This window comes from Sebastes fasciatus, chromosome 10 (genome assembly GCF_043250625.1).
Source record: "Sebastes fasciatus isolate fSebFas1 chromosome 10, fSebFas1.pri, whole genome shotgun sequence".
Lineage (NCBI taxonomy): Eukaryota > Metazoa > Chordata > Actinopteri > Perciformes > Sebastidae > Sebastes > Sebastes fasciatus.
In genome coordinates, this window is record NC_133804.1 from 29245948 (window position 1) to 29264710 (window position 18763).

The following is an 18763-nucleotide window of genomic DNA, read 5'->3' on the forward strand; positions in this document are numbered from 1 at the left end:
TCGAGGGCGTGCCAAACTAGCCGCTAGGCAGGTATTATGCGAACGTGTTACTTGGTGACATCACTACATTACGTAAGAAAAGGCGGGACTTCAATCAAGGCATTTCAGGCAGTTCAGGAGCAGTGTTTCCAAACTCCCTTTGGTGTGGACTTTATGCTTTGTAACTTTGCAGACTTTTTACATGCACAAAAAACTATGTAACACACTAAAGGAAAGGGGGAAAAGCACAATAGGTCCACTTTAACAACAGTACTTGAGTGAATTACTATCCTCCATAGTGCTGCTGGTGATTCTACATAAATCACAGTGTCATCAAACGTATGACAAACAAAGCAAACATGATGTGTCCTATTTACTGAATATTGCAGCAATTCTTCAGTTTTGAACCAAGAAAAGTGAAGGTGAGATGTTGCTTTAGATAAAGACAAAGGACACATGTCTTTAGTGACTCAAGGCAGTCACTAAACACTCCCAATAAATGTAGCTCCCTTCATTAAAAAGACAAAAAATACTATTTCATAAAGCTTAGCCCATAAGTGGGCTAAGATTGGACAAAATGCCAGTTAACTTCACATTGAGGCTGTCTCAATGTTACAGCAGCTATTTTATTATTATTATTATTTTATTTGATGACATTTTTTATTAGTTTTGAAAGAAATCACAGGGATGTGCCTACAGCATCACTTCAATACATGTTAGTAGCTGCTGTCTTTTTTACTGATTTTTCTCATACTGAGCTGTCACTGATCTCCAGCAGGTGGCGCTGTATAGCTGCAAGGATAAACCTGATGAAGTCCATCAGTAAAAGCTGTTCTCAAGCCAATATATCAATAAAGGGCTGTACTGTAAGTTAATGCACAGGTACAGTACGTCCACCAAATGTGCAAAAAAAATGAAATAATTGATCAGCCTTAAAGGGTCTATTAATGGTTTGAATAAAAATGTGGGATGTAAATAAATCTGGGATAGTTTATATATTATATTATATTATATTATCATTCTATGATATATGAGTTATTAGAGGAGAAGTGTGAAAGGGGTATAGGGGAAATATACGTTTTATTTCTATCTACTCCTTTTCGGACACTATTACTCTTGTTTTGTTTGTTATTATTTTGTATATGTTTTTATTTATTTTTATGTTCGAAATAAAGTCTTTCATTCATTTATTCATTCAAAAACAATTTTAAGAAATTAATTAGTTTTCAAGCAATTTAATAATATTCAATTCATTTGTCTTTTTTTATGGCTTATTATATTCTAGGTTTTCTTTTTGCTGCACTTTGTTCCAGAGGATTTTGGTTTGAAAAACAATAATATGACAAAGAATTTGAAGCTGGAAAATATTTAGTTTTCATTTTCTGTTGTTTCACATGAAGACAATGAAGCTGCTGGATGCACATCTCTCCTCCACATGTCCTCTCTGACAGCAGCCTGTATTGTGTGTCGGTGGATGTGATAATAACGCTTTTGGTTTGTAGACCTCAGATCAGCTCTTACTGCTTGTTTTCCTCCAGTCTGTGAAATCTTGCCGATGCCGTTAGAAGCACACAGAGGCACAAAATGTGCATAAAAAATGAAATAATTGATCAGCCTTATTAGACCCTCTATTAAGGGTTAGAATAAAAAAATTAAAAAAATTGATCAGTTTTCAATCTATTTAATAATATTCAATTAATTTGTCTTTTTTTTTATGGCTTATTATATTCTAGGTTTTCTTTTTGCTGCACATTGTTCCAGAGATGTTGGTTGGAAATAAGAATTTGACAAAGAATTTGAAGCTGGAAAATATTTAGTTTTAATTTTTCTGTTGTTTTTTAAATGAAGCTGCTGGATGCATCTTTTCTCCACATGTCCTCTCTGACAGCAGCCTGTATTGTGTGATCTGAACGCTTTGGTTTGTTGGGTGTTTCTCTTTAATTCTGCGGCATGTCTGTCTGCTGCTGCTGCTGCTGCTGTGGAGGAAGAGGAGGAGGAGGAGGAGGAGGGCGGAGCACATTTCGGACAGTAAACTGATGCGCCATGATGCACGGAGCTCGGACTTTAGGGTGATATCAGCTCTTCTAACTTGGTTTGCATTGATCAGTATTGGGTATGAGGACAGTCCTGGTATGCAGTCTGCAGACTGACCTCCAGTAAACCCTCCAGAGAGGATCAGAGGACTTTGGAGAGATTTTTTCTGCAGAGGTGTTTTTTTTTTGCGCAGCACAAAGAGGGATGATCCCCCAAAACCTACTGATGATCACATTTTATTAAAGGACTCTACACACACAGAGAGAGAGAGGCATCGCTGCAAGATGATGTCACTGATAGACCTGGACGACGACCAGAGATGGGTGCCCACCCATGTGAACATCACCGTCCTCCGGGCCAGAGGTCTGCGCACCAAGGGCAAGCATGGCAGCCGCTACCTGTACACCATCATCCAGGTGGGCAAGGAGAAGTTCACCACCGGGCTGGTGGAGAAGGCCGAGATGCCGGAATGGACGGAGGAGTGCTGCTTCGAGCTGCTGCCCGGCATCCTGGAGGACGAGGGTCGGTACTCATACCCCCCTGGGAGCGGAGACCTGGTCCTCACCGTCATGCACCGGGTCCTCATCGGACTGGACGTGTTCCTGGGTCAGACCATCATCCCTCTGGATAAGATCTTCCAGGAGGGGATTTGTCCGAGAGATGAGTACGTTTGTGTTATTGGATATTAATGAAAGCATGCATGACAAAGAGAAGATAGATGTGCATGTGTCATGTGTTTAATGACAGTCTACAGTAGCAATACCACAGTGGAGAAATACTCTGTTATAAGTTAAAGTCCAGTAAAAGTAGCCTACAAAAGTATTAGCATCAACATATATTCAGCATAATAAATACTTTTACCAAAAGTAAAAGTATTTATTATGCTGAATATGTAATGATGCATTAATGTCTAAGCAGCATCACTAATGCTACTAAAGGTGGAGTTTATTACAACTACTTTATATAGAAGTTTAATCTATAATCATAATTTATTTATTATTAATAATCTGCATCTGCAGAGTAACTAAAACTGTCAGATAAATATAGTGCAGTATAAAGTATAATATTGGCTACCAAAATGTAGAGTAGAAGTATAATTTTTCTTCTTCTATTTAACTTATTTGTTTATTTAATTTATTATTATTACTTTCTTTTCTTTGTATTAATATTATTTTAAAAAACAAATTTTATTCTGTTCTTTCTTTTTATTATTATTAGTATTATCATTATTATTATTATTTTTATTCTTAATTTTATTTCAATTTTGAATGCTGAAGTTGTTTTCCCCAGTGTACTTATTGTGTTCGTCTCTCAGCTCAACTACTTAAAAAATTGGTTTATAAACTATTGCAATTATGAACTGTAAATTGCATATATGAAAACAACCTTGAAAAAATAAAGAATGAAAAGAAGTATAAAGTAATGGAAATACTCAACTAAAGTACAAAAACCTCAATATTGTACTTAAGTACAGTACTTGAGTAAATGTACTTAGTTACATTCCACCACTGGATATTGTTGGTTTAGTAAACTTTACAGGAGAATGAAGCACAGCTTGTCATATAGTTCTTATTTTGAATTATGTAATATGTCCAATAGCCTACAGAAGTATTAGCATCAAAATATACTTAAAGTACCAAAAGTAAAATTATTTATTATGCTGAATATGTTATGATGCATTTATGTGTGAAGCATCATCACTAATGTAGCAGTTGGTAGAGGTGGAGTTTATTACAACTACTTTATATACTGCAGAGAAGTTTAATCTATAATCATAGTTTATTTATTATTAATAATCTGAATCTGCAAAGTAACATGTAACTAAAACTGTCAGATAAATATAGTGGAGTATAAAGTATAATATTGGCCACCAAAATGTAGTGGAGTAGAAGTATAAAGTAATGGAAATACTCCTCAAAATTATACTTAAGTAGAGTACTTGAGTAAATGTACTTAGTTACATTCCACCACTGGATATTGTTGGTTATTTAGTAAACTTTACGAGAGAATGAGACAGTTTTTCATGTAGTCTTCATTCAAATGATGTAATTCATCCAGTGGATTTCAGTGTTTTGGGGGTAGTTTTCTCCTCTTCCTGCTCTGATGATCTCCTCTCAGTCATCAACAACATGCTGCACAACCCAAAACACAGCTGATAAAAGAGGACGAGAGTTAGAAAGTGAAATCAGACGTATCAGTATTTTGCAGGATGACACAGAATACTGCTATAAAGCTTGTGAACCCTAAATGCATAAAAGGCTCATTAAATGCTGGCCCTCTAGGCTGAAGCAGTTCCCACAATGCACTGCAAATCAACAGGATGAGATGCAGTTTCCACTGTGGAACGAGTGATTGTAGCCTGAAAGCCTCCATCTTTATGCACATCCTCCATTTCCTTTCATACGGCATTAAATGTATCCTCAAATACTGTTCACACGGAAGATAGAAGTGATGTGTCGGGCTAGTGGTGGAAAAAGTCCTCCGATCTTTCATTTAAGTAAAAGTAATACTACAGTGTAGAAATACTCCGTTACAAGTAAAAGTCCTGCATTTAAAATCGTACTTACTTAAAGGAACATTGTGTAACAATTCAGGGGATCTATTGGCAGAAATTGAATATAATGTTCATAACTATGTTTTCTTTAGTGTATAATCACCTGAAACGAAGAATCATTGTGTTTTCGTTAGCTTAGAATGAGCCCTTCATATCTACATAGCGAGCGGGTCCTCTTCACGGAGTTCGCCATGTTTCTACAGTAGCCCAGAACGGACAAACCAAACTCTGGCTCTAGAGAGAGACTTTCACGTTTTTTACGTTACCTGAAGACCACCGTAGTTCTCCAACACGCTCGTAAAACTGCACTGCACTGCTAACCGTGGTACCGCGTTGCTCCTAAAGTAGTGTTATAAAGGTAAAGATGGCCTCTGAGGGAGGCGAATGGCGTTACCACAGTTTTGCAGTCGGCAGCTCACGTTTCAGCAGTCTTGGAAGGGGAGTAGTGAGCGGAGGGGTACTCAGTTGGTTGCAATCTGCAACCACATCGCTAGATGCCGCCAAATCCTACACACTGTTCCTTTAAATACAGAAGTATTAACATCAAAATAAACGTAAAGTAAGGACAGTAAAAGTACTCATGATGCAGAATGGCAACATGTCAAAATAATGTATATTATATTGCACAATATAATTAGTGATGCATTAATGTGTTCACTTTAATGTCGCAGCTGGTAAAGGTGGAGCTAATTTAAGAAGAGAAGAAATAATCTGAATTATATATTTTTTTGACTAAAAGGACTCTGAATTCTTCTTCAGTACTTCCTGTTAATGTTATTCCACAATGTTACTTTACCTGTTTTTTTTTTAATGTAGACCTGCCACCAGTGAGATTGGTGAACTTGGTATCAATACGCTGATATAAATAATACAATGATGTGACGAGGAGTGGCAGATTGTTCATCACAGTCAGTTTTTAGAACTGCAGGGAAGTAAAAATATGTTTTTTTGGTCATAGTTTTTTGTCCATGATAATTAACTATGACTGAAAATGTGTAGTTTCGTCTCTGCTGTGTGGTTTAGGTTCCCCAGAGTGAGTAAGAATGTGAATTCAGTTTACATACTGTTGTAGCGTATCTTGAAAACAGCTTTGAATCTTTTCTAATTTGCCTGATTGTGAGTATTTGAAGACCTCAGTAGGACTCACCAGTAAAATGTGAAACATCTCCACTAAAGCAATCCCACACATCTGGATTTAATCGTGGTCTCTCCGCCCTCTCAGTGATACTCACACTGAATTCCTGCTGTTAGTTTTGGCTCTGCAACACTTTCTCTGGTCCACTCGGAGGATTTAGGAGCAGGACCAGAGGGAGGATTTCATTGGTTATACAGCAAACACACACCAGTAGGTGGATCTCGAGGAATTTGGGTTGTGATTTCCTTCTCTGAGGCTTGGAAAAACAGTTTGTTGTCAAAGATTATGAGTACAATCCCCCGATTATGTAATGTGTGGAAAGTATTGCCAAAAGGAAATCAATGTTGCTGCTGGTTTTGTTCGATCAGATAACACATGATGCAGCCTCTGGTTTGTGCTTTAAACAGAGCAGTAACATATTTATGTAAAGCAGTGATTTTAGGATTGACTGTCACAGTGTGGATGTTGACTGTCTCTTTTCTTTTGTGGCTCCAGATGGTTCAAGCTCAACTCTAAGGCGGGCAGGAAGGAGAAGGAGCGTGGTCAACTTCAGGTAACGGTCCAGTTCACCCGCAACAACATGACAGCCAGCATGTTCGACCTCACCATAAAGGACAAGCCTCGCTCTGCGTTTGGCAAGCTCAAGGATCGCGTCACGGGGAGGAAGAGGGGGGACATGGAGTCCTCCTCGGCCATCGTGCCGGGCCGCTTCGCCGCCCTGTCGGGAAACCTGGGGACGCCGTTTGGAGATGACAGTGGCGGAGGAGGGCCGCCGGCGGAGTCACGAGACGTGGAGGTAGCGGAGGAGAAGAGGAGCAAGGTGAAAGATTTCTTCAAAGGGAGGCTGCGTAAGTCGTCTGACACCAGGTCGTGCTCGTCGCTGGCCTCGGAGAGCAGCGTGTCCTCCATGGCCAGTGAAAACCCTCCACCCAGTCTGGACCTGATGTCAGACCCTCCCAGCTCTCCCATCTACACTAGCAAAGTGAGAGTGGACACCCTGTACGGAGAGGCGGATTTAGCTAAAAAAGGTAGGCTTTGAAATCATTTATATTTGCATGACATGCAGGCTGATGACCGTAGAGTAGTGTTGTTATGGTGAGGATGGTCTTCTTGGAAAGGGAGGAGTGAACAGAGGGGTACTCAGTTAGTTGCAATCTGCAACCGCACCACTAGATGAAGAAATTGAGTCGTCCCCCTCAATATACAGATCTATAACTTTTCTCAGATTTAACTGTGATTGGATACAAAAACATGTATATGTTTCATTTCTGTTTTCATAACCCAGTCCTTCCTTCCTTCCCTCCGACAGTGCTCACCAGCCAGCACACCACAAAGGTTCTCACACACAAGCGAGCCTTCAGCGATGAAGCCAGTAAGATCACGACAGCCTTCCCTCGATCAAACCTCGCCGTGGAGTCTCTGAAGGGTCAGACCATGACTCAGTCCAAGTCTTCCTTGTGTATAAACGGCAGCCACGTCTACGACTCCGAGCCGTCGACTCCAAAGAGCCAATCCAAGCTGGTCCTGCTGGAGAAGTGCTCGCCGCTCTCTCGTTCCCTGCAGAACCTCACCAGGGACAAAGGTTCCTCTGCCGAGGGCCGCCGCTGGTCCTTTGACAAGACGAAGAAAGAGGAGAAGGAGGAAGAAAAGGACACTCAGGCGTCGTCTCCCCCAATTCATCAGGCAGAAATGCCGGTCGTCTCCTCGGCTGTTTCGCCCGACAAAGGCAGGAAGCTGAGAAAGACGTTATTCTCTGGAGGGAGGAGTGATTCTCTTCCAGCGAAGTCCGACCTGAACCAGGCTGGGTCGACGTCTGAGGGGAAGCTCAGAGGCTGGTTTGGCTCCGGTGAATCCCAGAACAAGCCGAGGTGAGTCGGGGGGTCATTTACTGGCTTTGCTTTGGGCTCCACAGTGTCTGATGAACAACAGGCACACGGGGAGGCCTGTATTCAGCTGAGTGTCCAGTGTTTGCTCCATGCTCATTTGAAAATGGAATAGTTCACAGTTTACTCCATTTTACGACCATGCTGTGTCATCATCTCATACTATATTTTCCACAAATAGCACTCAAGCATTTCCATTACCTTCACCGACTCGTGTTCCTCTGTCAAAGATGCAACATCACTGTGGTTTAGAAAAGTGCTCTTGCAGAAGTGAAGAAAAATCATTCCACGTTGACATGATCAGCAGAATATCTGCCAGTGCAGACGATCTGGAATGGCTACTATGCATTTTTATTTTTGCTTGATTATTTTTGCTAATGTGCTCTGCTTCTTTTTTTTTTTGATTAAGTTACTGTTTTCACAATAATTTCATTTGGCCAGTTTTGATCTCTACTGATGTTAGTGGAGTTTTAACAGAAATGTCAGTTAGTATTTCTCTGTTTGTGTAAGAAAAGGCCCAGTTCAGACCTTTCCTCAACATGCGTCCTGCGTGATCCGAACACAAGTGAACAGCTTTAAGTACGACTGTTCACACGTGGCATTAGTATGCGTCTCCGCATGCGTGTCCAGTGGCCACTTGTGATCCAATTTCACTTTCCCCGCTCTATATGCAAATAAACATGTAGTAAACACACGGCTACTACAGCAGACGATGTGACATAATATTACCGGAATATCAGTAGTGATATCCTACATATTCATATGAATTCGGGTACATTTTATTAACTTTAAAATAAAAGGTTGTTGTACCGGCGTTCCCCAGGGACCTCCACGCCGCCAACACAGCTGCCTTTGCCAGACAACAGCGGGGCACATATTGTAGCTCCAGAGAGCCGGGGATGAGAGAGAGCAGGCTGGCATGTGTCAGCTCTGTGCAAAGCACCGGAACAAAAACACCAACACATCTCCGACAGTATGATAATACTGCCTAGTCTGATAGTCTGTAGATATGTAGCCTTTAGAAAAGATATATTTGAATAAAATACAGTTGTACCGACAGAATACAGCAGAGCACAGAGGCCGTTGAGTAGGCGGTCCTTAATGTGGCCCAGGACACATTCACGTATACACTGCTAAAAGAATGTGGCCATATGAGGCCCAGACCACCTCTGTATGTGGTCTGAGCGATCGCTTCCTCAATGAGTGCGTCCACACCTGTACTTAGATCTGTCCACTTGTGATCCGATCACTGAGGACGCATGTTATTACCAGGTCTGAACAGGGCCAGAGATGTTCCCCGTTTGATAACGTGGCACATCATTAACTAAGAGGACTATTGTGCCCTATTTTCCTCTACAGGCTGGAAGTTTCTCCTAAAGTAGAAAGCAGCTCAGACGTACCCCCTCCCCTCCCTCCTCGCTCCCCTGTTGCCCCTCAGTGCTCCTCCCCCTCCGCTCATGTCTCACCCGATGACTGCAATAACACCAATCCCTTCACCCCGTCCCCCTCTCCCGCCTCGACCCCCATCTCACCCTCCAACCCGTTCCCCTCGCGTGTGCAGCGCAACCCCTTTTACAAGGATCTCATAGCGGAGGAGTCACAGAGGTCCCCTCCTCCTTTTGGTTCGTCTCCCTTTCATTACACCACGCTGCCCTCCCAGCCGCCCTGCACCCCCAGCCCTGCTCACGATGCTAACGCTACATCCATGGCTTTCTTGAAGCGGGATCGCCCCAGGCCGGTAGCTAGGCAGATATCACTCCCTGCGTTACTACCCAAAACGGCCACACGTAACCCCTCCGCCCCTCGCTCCATGTCAGAGAGCGCCGGAGAATGGGACGACTCGTTTGATGCCTTCGCCTCCAGCAGGCTCAACTCACCTAAAGGGCCTCAGAAGAAAACCAGTCCAACGTCATCTCATAGACATCTTAATAATCATGCACAAGAGCTGCAAACATGTGAAGAGGAGCCTCCACCTTTACCTCCGAGGAAACTTTTAAGAACGTCAGCGAACGAGATTTACTCCGACGGCTGGCTGCACAGAGGTCAAGAGCTGGCGGTCCATAAAGAAGCCTACCTCCTCTCACAGACCGGCGTGGCCTCGCTGCAGCATGGGAGAAGCAGCGTATCTCCGGACCCTCACACCAGCAGCGAAACCTCCGACTCCCTCAGCGTCAACTCTCAGCCGTACGCTAATATCACTTCGCCGGGATTCATGTCGGAAGAAAAGCTCAGAAAGTTCAAATATGAACCGTTGGAGGATGAAACCGACCGCTGGGGGGGGATGTTGTTTGAGCAAGACTTGTACGGACGCATGTGCAGAGGAAACTACAGACAACCCAAAGTAAATCATTTATCATTGAGCGCTGAATTATCAACTGCAAATAAGATCACTTCATCTATGAACTCAGGACCTAAAATACTTGTTGATAGTGAGATTTCTGTCGCAGACCTTTTGAACATGCCGTCTACTGCTCCCTCAACGCCGGATGCAAAAGTTCCAGACATTACAACCTCTCCAGCAGAGGAGACTAATCCACCTGAAGCCACATGCGTCAACAATAACGTGTCTTTCTCGCTAACTTCAGAAGATCTGAACATGAATGTGAGTAATTCAGATTTTGGTTTCATAGATTCAGACGGCTCCTCTCAGTCAGATGTAGTCGATACTCTCAAGGGCATCAGGAGTTTTCCAAAACCGCCAGAAGCTTTACAGATAGCTGCCTACCACGTGGAGACAGCTACCACACCTGAGGACATGTTCACCTTGAAGGACACCTACATACCTGAGATGAACTCTTCCTTTGAAATAACTGCATCATCTAACAAACTGTACAAAATCTCTCCAGTTTTTAAAGACAATTGTGAGCTGAATAACGCGGCAGCACATGCTAACTCCAGGGTGAACGGCAGAGAGATCGCCGCTTCGTCGTCACAAAATCCAACAGCTAACTTAGCCGATTTTGAATCCAGAGACGTTGCATCAAGCAGTGCGGAGGATTTTAAAAAGACACAAAAGGACTTTGACGATAACGGAAATCTGCAAACTAAAATAGGCGCTCTTAACCAGAAGGAGCCATTTCCTGGCGTGGTTAGTGCACGTTTTAGACCGAAAGGAGTGTCCCGACAGAACAGCAGCGGCAGCCCGGGCAACCAGAGCAAAAGCGGAGACCGAGAGTTCGAACAGTTCTTGTCCCTCGTTCAAAACATGTCAGAAGCGAGCGAGGGACCGCTGTCATATCAGCCCTCTAAATCAGCTCTTTCTTCCTTGCTGGCGTTAGTGGACAGCACCACACATCACAACGAATCTTCCGCAGCAACAGGAAAATCCTCTGATATCAGTTTCCAGGACCTTCACGCTAAAGTTGCACCGAACCCGTCAAAGATTGGGCAATCTTTGCAAGAAACCTCTCCTCCCGCCATCCCACGTACTCTCTCCTTCACTCAGGCTACGCTCCACCCTCCCCCTGTCTGTTGCCCCTCCATACATCCCTCAAGCATGGCTGGAGCCAACACTACTCTGGCTGTGGCCCCCTACACCTCTTCTTCCTCCTCCTACTCCACCACCTCCACCACTGACCAGCTCCTGGTCGATGCACGGCACTCACTTTTACCCGAGGAGACTCAGCCAGCTAGCAGCCTGCCAGCCTGTCAGGAGAGCAGGTGAGAATCCTCACACTAGGATATATATGCCATATATGTAGGTATTCACAAGCTGTAGATTTCCACATGTTAAATCTATATAATATTTTATTTTGCTGCTGTGGTTGCTTTGCTTACCGTTGGCCTGGCTTGTTTGAAGTTGAATGCATTTATATGTTTTTTTCATCCAAACTGGTTGGATGATACCTGCTGCATTTGTTCTTGGCTTTTGCTTCACATTTATGTTCTTCATCTCATTATTCAGTTTCTTGTTGCCTATTGTGCATTTTGTTGTTTTTCTTACACTTTGTTACGCCTAAATTTAGCCACGTTTGCTGCTACATTGACCACCGGATATGTCCAGATATCTAGAAGTACTAAATTAAAGCTCACCTGTAGGGGTATATTATATTATATTATATCACTCGAATATGTGTTGTTTTTTTTCAGAGCACCAGACAGTCATCTTGTTCAGAGGTTTATGTCGAGGTCCAGCCCGTTCTCATTCCCAGGGCGTCAAATACTCACGCTTTGTCACAACCATCGGCGTTCGAATGCGGCGGTAGGAAACGCACCGGGTGTTCCATTAACTATAATGTAAACCCATCCGCGGCAACAGTAAACGCTCTGAGAAAGTGCTCCTGGCGTGTGGTTATATGGTTATATAGAGTGAATGAGACACACGCTGGAGGATGAAACACCACAAGGCTTTCATCCAGGAGACCGCTGTTCGTGTCCCGTGCGTCACGTCTCACTTTCACGTGTTCACAACGTCCAGTCACATTTTCAATGTAAAAATTTTATAATTTTAAGCCCAACCATGTTGGTTTTTTCCTAAACATAACTAAGTGGTTTTGTTTCCTAAACCTAAGCAAGTGTTTTTGTTTAATTCACAACGTTAAGCACGTGTTTACATGCGACCGAAAATAGACGCCGAAGGGTCTGACAAAGCATCAGTATGTGACGAGTTCAGAACGTGTTGCTAAGTTTCAGACTTTTGGCTCGAAAACAACTGCAATAAATAATTAAAAATATGATGCACACTTAGGAATAAAGTTGTTGAAGAAGTCTGAGGCACTCAAGAGGGGAGTGATTTAAAAAATCTTTGATATTTTGTCACTTTATGCCTAAGGTGATAAAATATTTTTTAAATCGCTACCCTCCTAAGTACCTCAGACTTCTTCAACAGTTTTTAAACTAGTAGGATCCCCACACTGACCACTGAAGGTGGGCTGGACAAATATGGATATTTATTGTGTTCAGGGGACACAACAATACTAGTGGCACACCTTGATTCAGCCCTGGGAAACAAATAATTCATGTTAGATATGCACGATCTTGTTATATTTTCAGCAGATGTAGGTGAGAAAACGTACTAGATTAAGATTTAGAATAAAATTGTGCTTTTATCATGTTTGTTGGCTTAAAAACAAACAGACAAAGGACCGTAGAGTCACTGCTACTCAGTGTATTAATAATAAAAGCAACAAGAGAAAACAAAGTGTCATCTCAGAAACAGTTCTTCTTTCTGCTGTGATCACAATTCTGATTTCTGTTTCCTAACATCCCCTTGCTGTTGTTGTATAAGTCAACCCTGTGTTTCCCCCCCAAGATGATTTCATCCTCCAGTAACAAGCGAGTCACGGCACTTTTAGCAAATGTCTTGTTAACTCATGTGGCAGTTTTTAAAGCTCATAAAACAGTATTTTCCTCTATATTACTCAATGTTCCTTCACAGATTCCTTCACATTTTCTGCTCTGAAGTGTGTGTGTGACGTTCAGTTATACCTGCTGACTGAACTGAAACACAGTAACTTTCAATCATATGACCGCACATGATTAGTTATGAAGTAAACAGTTATGGTGAGAACACACTGTGTTGAAATACTCGTGCTGACCTCTTCACTCTGCAGACCTCATCCAGTGAAGCCGTTGACCTCCAGCCAGTCAGAGAAGAAGGAGGGTCGCTCGGTTCTGGAAAAGCTGAAGTCGACCATCCACCCCGGACGCGGCGCCGCCGCCGCCCAACAGGTCGCAGCAGAACCTGAGAAGACTCAGGTAAACAACAACAACAACACAACTCTCTATGAACCCTTTAAAACCTTCCATCTAAAAAATATTAATGTGTGTAGCTCAACAGGAGGACATTTACAGACACATTGTGGTTTCCCTAATCTTACTAATGTGGCTTTTTTGTTAATTAGACTATTGCTCATATTCTGGTCAGGCAGTATTTAGATTAAGTTGTTTACCGTGCACCTTTCACACCTCGTGATTGAGTATTAGTACTGCCATGAAGTAAATGAGTCCAGATATAATAAAAAAACAGACAGTGTGCAGCTGCAACCTACCAGCTCCCTGTTAGACTGACGTTACTTTCAACACTGGGGAGAGAAATGCTGATCCCATTAGTTCTTTGGCCCAGATACGAGTTTTCAGGTCCTGATATGTTCCTATATATCTCCCTCTGTAACACTTTGGTCTGTTTCTAGCACGTCCTGCCTCCATCAGTTTAACCTGAAAGTGTTTATTACCTTTAACTACTTCTTAAACGTCCCATATTGTAATCATTTTCGTGTCTTTTATATTATATAGCAGGTTTAAGTGCCATATAAATACTGTTAAACTATCAAAACGCTCAATATACAGAGAAATACACACAGCCAATTTAGAAATTGTGCGTTTGAAACAAGCCGTTTTTTTCTGTCCATTTGTGATGTCACAAATATACAATATTTAGACCATTACACGTTTTTTCAACGTAAACATTCTAAATGTGTCCCAGTTTATCTCCTGTTGCAGTGTGTGTAAATGACATCAGCTGACAGGAAATAAACATGGACCCAAACCGTTGCCTAGCAACGCAATTCCGTTGCAATTCCGTTGAGATGCACTAAAACTGAGCGTTTCAGACAGAGGGTGAATACAGGTATATTCAGGTCGACAGTACGAGGAAAATAAAGTTTTGTTTTTTTAACATTACAGCATGTAAACATGTTCTAGTAGAAACACAAAATATGAAAGTAAGAACCTGAAAATGAGCATAATATGGGACCTTTAAGGGGATCGAGACACCCCAGGTGAATAGGGTAAAGAAAACCAAATAACTAATAGATATCACCATGAAACTTCCCCCTGTTGATTACATTCATTAAGGCGATTATTTTTTGTATTCCAAGTTTTCTGAAAATATATGTTTAAATGATACATTATCTTATCAAATATGTGCTAATTTGCATACATTTTCAGAACAGAAATCTGATCATTGGATAAAGTCAGGTTAAAAAAATATTGTTTCATTTTGATGAAATATTATAGTCAAACGTTTTTATAGATATATATCTTTTTTATCGCTCCATAAACCAGAAAATAAAATAAAATAAAAAATACATTTTTGCCATGTTTTTAGGAAATAAATGTTGTATAAATCAGGCTATAAATGATATATGAACAAAGCCCTCTGTAAATATCCTTCAGAATATAGATAGGAATGAAACTGGGAAGTTTGTTGTATGTAAGTGTAACTGAAGTGGAGATTTCTGGCCCAGAGTCTGAGAAAAAACTCATTTAAATTATATTAAAAATTATAAAAAAAAATTATTTATAATATTTAAATTAACTCATAGATATCACCCTGAAACCTCCCCAGTTAATTACTTACATTAAGACAATTGTTTTTTTTATTACAAGTTTTCTGAAATTCATTATCTAATGCTAACTTTTGGTGAATTTAAGAGAAATCTGCAGACGCACATAGACAAAATGAAGTAAAATAAACACCTAAATGTGTATTTTGAATGTTTTCTTTCCATTAGTCTGAAAGAAGACATTTTATTGAAGCAAAATAGCCCAAAATCTCAAAATTGTGCATGACCACGGCATGAAAAACACTGTGTTTTGCCTGGGGGTGTTTCCCCTGAAGGTATGAACTGTTTCAGGGTTTCTCTATTCCACATTTCTATAATTGTTCCTGATGGGGTTGAAACTGCAGTGAATCAAAATAAATCAGCCGTACTTGTCACATCATTGTTACTTGCTTTAGGATAATTGTGTTCCTACAGTCATTTGTGGATTTGAGCTGGTGTGCAGACGACCATTACCGTTCATTAATGTCACCTATCAATAACTGGCAAACCGGATCCAAAAAAAATCACATTCATTTTCTTTATTGTACCCATTAACGCTGTGTGAGTCTCACTGTGTGCAAACAGCAGAGGAATTAGGTTATCAACATGTCGTACTAAATTACAGAAAGCCATTTGGTCCTCAGACTATTTAATGCTTCCGTGAGCATTTATTAACACCAACAGAGCACTCGCAGTTAATAAATACACTGCAGGACGGGAGCACAGATGACTTCATTGTTTCCTGTAACTCGCTTCATTTTTTAAAACCACCTGCAACACCCAACGACACGCCGTAGTAATCCATTTATTATCCATTTAATAATGTAATAAGTCAGTCATTTTAATCATAGTTTCTCATTTACAGGAATAGTTTGACATTTTGAGAAATATTTTCTTTCTTGTTGAGAGTTAGAGGAGAAGATTGATACCACTCACATGTCTGTATGTTAAATATGAAGCAACAGTCAGGAGACAGTTAGCTTAGCTTAGCATTAACGGTATATATGTCCACAGAGGTGTTTTTATTGCGAGGGATCGCCTTGCTTCCCAGCATTGGACGCTTGACGAATGCTTTCCCTTGTGGGCAGCTGCTCCTGGCTTTCAAACCGGAACCAACATGGCGGCTTGTTTGGAAACTTTTTTCTCTTATATTACGAAAATTGTTCACCGAAATGTGTTTCTGAAAACATTTTATGCGAGAAATAAGCCGTGCAGCTGCTGAATCTGTCTTTAATTTAGACGATTAGTATATTTTCTTGGGAATTTCCAGAGGCAGCGAGTCGCATCGGACGCCCCTGATTTGCTTAAAATAGCCTAGACCTCAACTTTATGTAAATAAGGAGCGGCAAGCGTGACACCCGGTCTCTCAATCGCGCGCCACATTACCAGAACGCATTGCACAGCTGCCTACATAGACAATGAATGAGAAAGGATGGATCCTGTGGACATGCACCATAAGACTGGAAACAGGGGGAAGCAGCTAGCCTGGCTCCGTCCAACTGTACAAAAACTGACGTCTACCTCGGACTTGAGCCAGGTTTCCCCTTTTTATGCTAAACTAAGCTAACCGTCTCTTGGCTGTAGCCTCATATTGAATGGACAGATATGAGAGTGGAATCAATCTTCTCATCTAACTCTTGGCAAGACTGTGAATCAGCATATTCAGCCCGTTCTCATTCCCAGGGCATCTAATACACACAGGAAGAAGACCGCTGTTCGTGTCCCGTGTTCACAACGTCCAGTCACATCTTCACTTTACAGACATATTAGTTTTAAGCCCAACCATGTAGTTTTTTACTAAATGTTGACTAAACCTAAACAAGTGTTTTTGTTTAATTCACAACACTAAGCACGTGCTTTCTGCGACCGAAAAGTGACACCGAGGCTTCTGACAAAGCATCAGTATGTGGGATGAGAACGTGTTGGCATATCTCTCTAAATGTCAAACCATTCCTGTGACATTTACCAGCCAGGTTCACACACATATTTCTACTGTTCCTGTCCTCTCTCTCGTAGGAGGTGACAGTGGACAACTCGGCCCACTACCAGCACCTGACCAACATGGAGCTGATCTCCCTGCTGCTGCAGCAGGAGATGGACATGCAGAAGCAGCAGGCGGCGTCCGAGCGGCAGGCGGCGCAGCTGCACAAAACTGAGAACGATCTGAAGAAGGTCAAGTTACAGGTCCGAGACCTGGAGGACTACATTGATAATCTTTTACTGCGGATCATGGAGCAGACGCCCACGCTGCTTCAGGTGCGCAATAGACACAAGTGACGACGGTGACGTACGATCCTCTAGAATACTGTTTCCTCACGAGTGGGCGTGTTGTTATTTAAGATTGGGAATCACTGTTCTAGAGTCAGTCACAGTCACACTAATGCTCTCACAATCATCCAGGTCTTCTCACTGCTAATACTGCCTTGTTGATGTAGACACGATGTTACCCAACATGCATGCTGGATACTCTCCCAATTTGGCACGAACAGAAAACAGAATAAATTACGAGCTTCTATCAAAGCCAAATGGTTATTTTACTCATGCTTTGTAGAATAATTTAAGGTAGTCAGCTGTTGTCAATTTAAACTTTAAACTCACTGCTTTCACACATGCATAAAATAAAATACAGACTAGAGAAAAACACTTTTTGGAAGTACATTTAACGTGCTTAAAGTAGTTCCTCTGGCAAAATATGACGTTAGCGCAAGTAACCTTAACACTGATGCTGTCAAAGTGTAAAAACAACATTTTGTGCAGAGTGCAGAAAGGTTAACTTGAGGTAATTGCATATTTTCAACTAGAATTTAAGAAATGCATAACATGCTGCGCTGCAATGTGAATACTTTAAAAAGAGACGTTTCTGCATTAACATCGCTGTATGATAAGCAAAAAAACAATATTCATGTTTGAGCCTGAAAATACTAAAGAAGACGGAGACTTATTGTTTTTGTTTCTTTGTTTTACTTTTTACAAAATACAGTTTGTTAAATTCGTATTTGTTGTTACAAGCTAAAACTACAATTTTAATATATTTTTATGGTTTGTTTTGTCCATTCTGCACTTTTGTTGTTGAAATAGCAACTTTAGAAATAACACAGCATCAATGCAGTAGATAAAAGTATAATAAGTTATTTCTATAAAATACTTTTGTCATGATAATAATATATTCTCTAATGTCACTCTAGTACCACTGTAGCTACTTGCAATGCTTTACATGACCGCAGTACTGTAAAACAATAAAGTGCACATGAGCCAAAGTTTCTGTTGTTTTGTTGTTGGTTTGTCGCTGATCAGACCTCGGTGAGACTGCAGAGACTAAACTATGGAGGACGGAACATGCCAAAATAAAAAAAGAAATGAATAAATAAGCAAATGACTTGATGAATAAATAAATGAATGTCATTAAATGTAACAAAAAATAATATAAAAAATAAATGTAGCCATTAATTCATTGATAAAATGTGACATAAATTGATATTTCTGTTTTAATTTGCTTCTTTATTTATAACTTTGTATTAATTCCCTTATTTATTTCCTTGTCTTTTAAATTTTCCCTTTTATTTATTTTTTTAATTATTTTTTTAATAATTAATTAATTTTTGCATTTATCTTTTATTTATTTAATATTTATTTTTAAATGTATTTATTTATTTATGCACGATTTTCCCTTTGCATTTCACCCCTTATTTATTTCCCCGAACTTATTTATTTCTGTATTCTTTTCTTTACACATTTCTTTTTACATTTCTTTATGTATTTCTGCCTGATTATGCAAATGAGGGGGCTGTCACTCAACATATGACCCTATGACACAGAAAAAGCAAATTAAAACAGAAATATCAATTTATGTCACATTTTATCAATTAATTAATGGCTACATTTATTTTTAATATGTTTTTTGCTGCATTTAATG

The 18763-nt window shown here is 40.7% G+C and overlaps 1 protein-coding gene across 1 annotated transcript; it reads left to right on the plus strand.

Annotated features, from left to right (window-relative positions):
• Positions 1 to 1817: 1817 nt before the first annotated feature.
• rab11fip5b (RAB11 family interacting protein 5b (class I)) lies at positions 1818 to 18107 on the plus strand. The gene is made up of 6 exons (XM_074649286.1): positions 1818 to 2677; positions 6198 to 6730; positions 7012 to 7570; positions 8945 to 11245; positions 13138 to 13282; positions 16867 to 18107. The coding sequence occupies exons 1-6, from the start codon at positions 2298 to 2300 to the stop codon at positions 17125 to 17127; spliced, it is 4179 nt and encodes a 1392-aa protein (XP_074505387.1). The 5' UTR covers positions 1818 to 2297; the 3' UTR covers positions 17128 to 18107.
• Positions 18108 to 18763: the final 656 nt, after the last annotated feature.

Coding starts and splice junctions, on each gene's coding strand:
- rab11fip5b (XM_074649286.1), top strand. CDS start 2,298: ATGATGTCACTGATAGACCTGGACGACGACCAGAGATGGGTGCCCACC. Junction 6,731..7,011: donor GGCGGATTTAGCTAAAAAAG/GTAGGCTTTGAA, acceptor TCCCTCCGACAG/TGCTCACCAGCCAGCACACC. Junction 7,571..8,944: donor GAATCCCAGAACAAGCCGAG/GTGAGTCGGGGG, acceptor TTTCCTCTACAG/GCTGGAAGTTTCTCCTAAAG.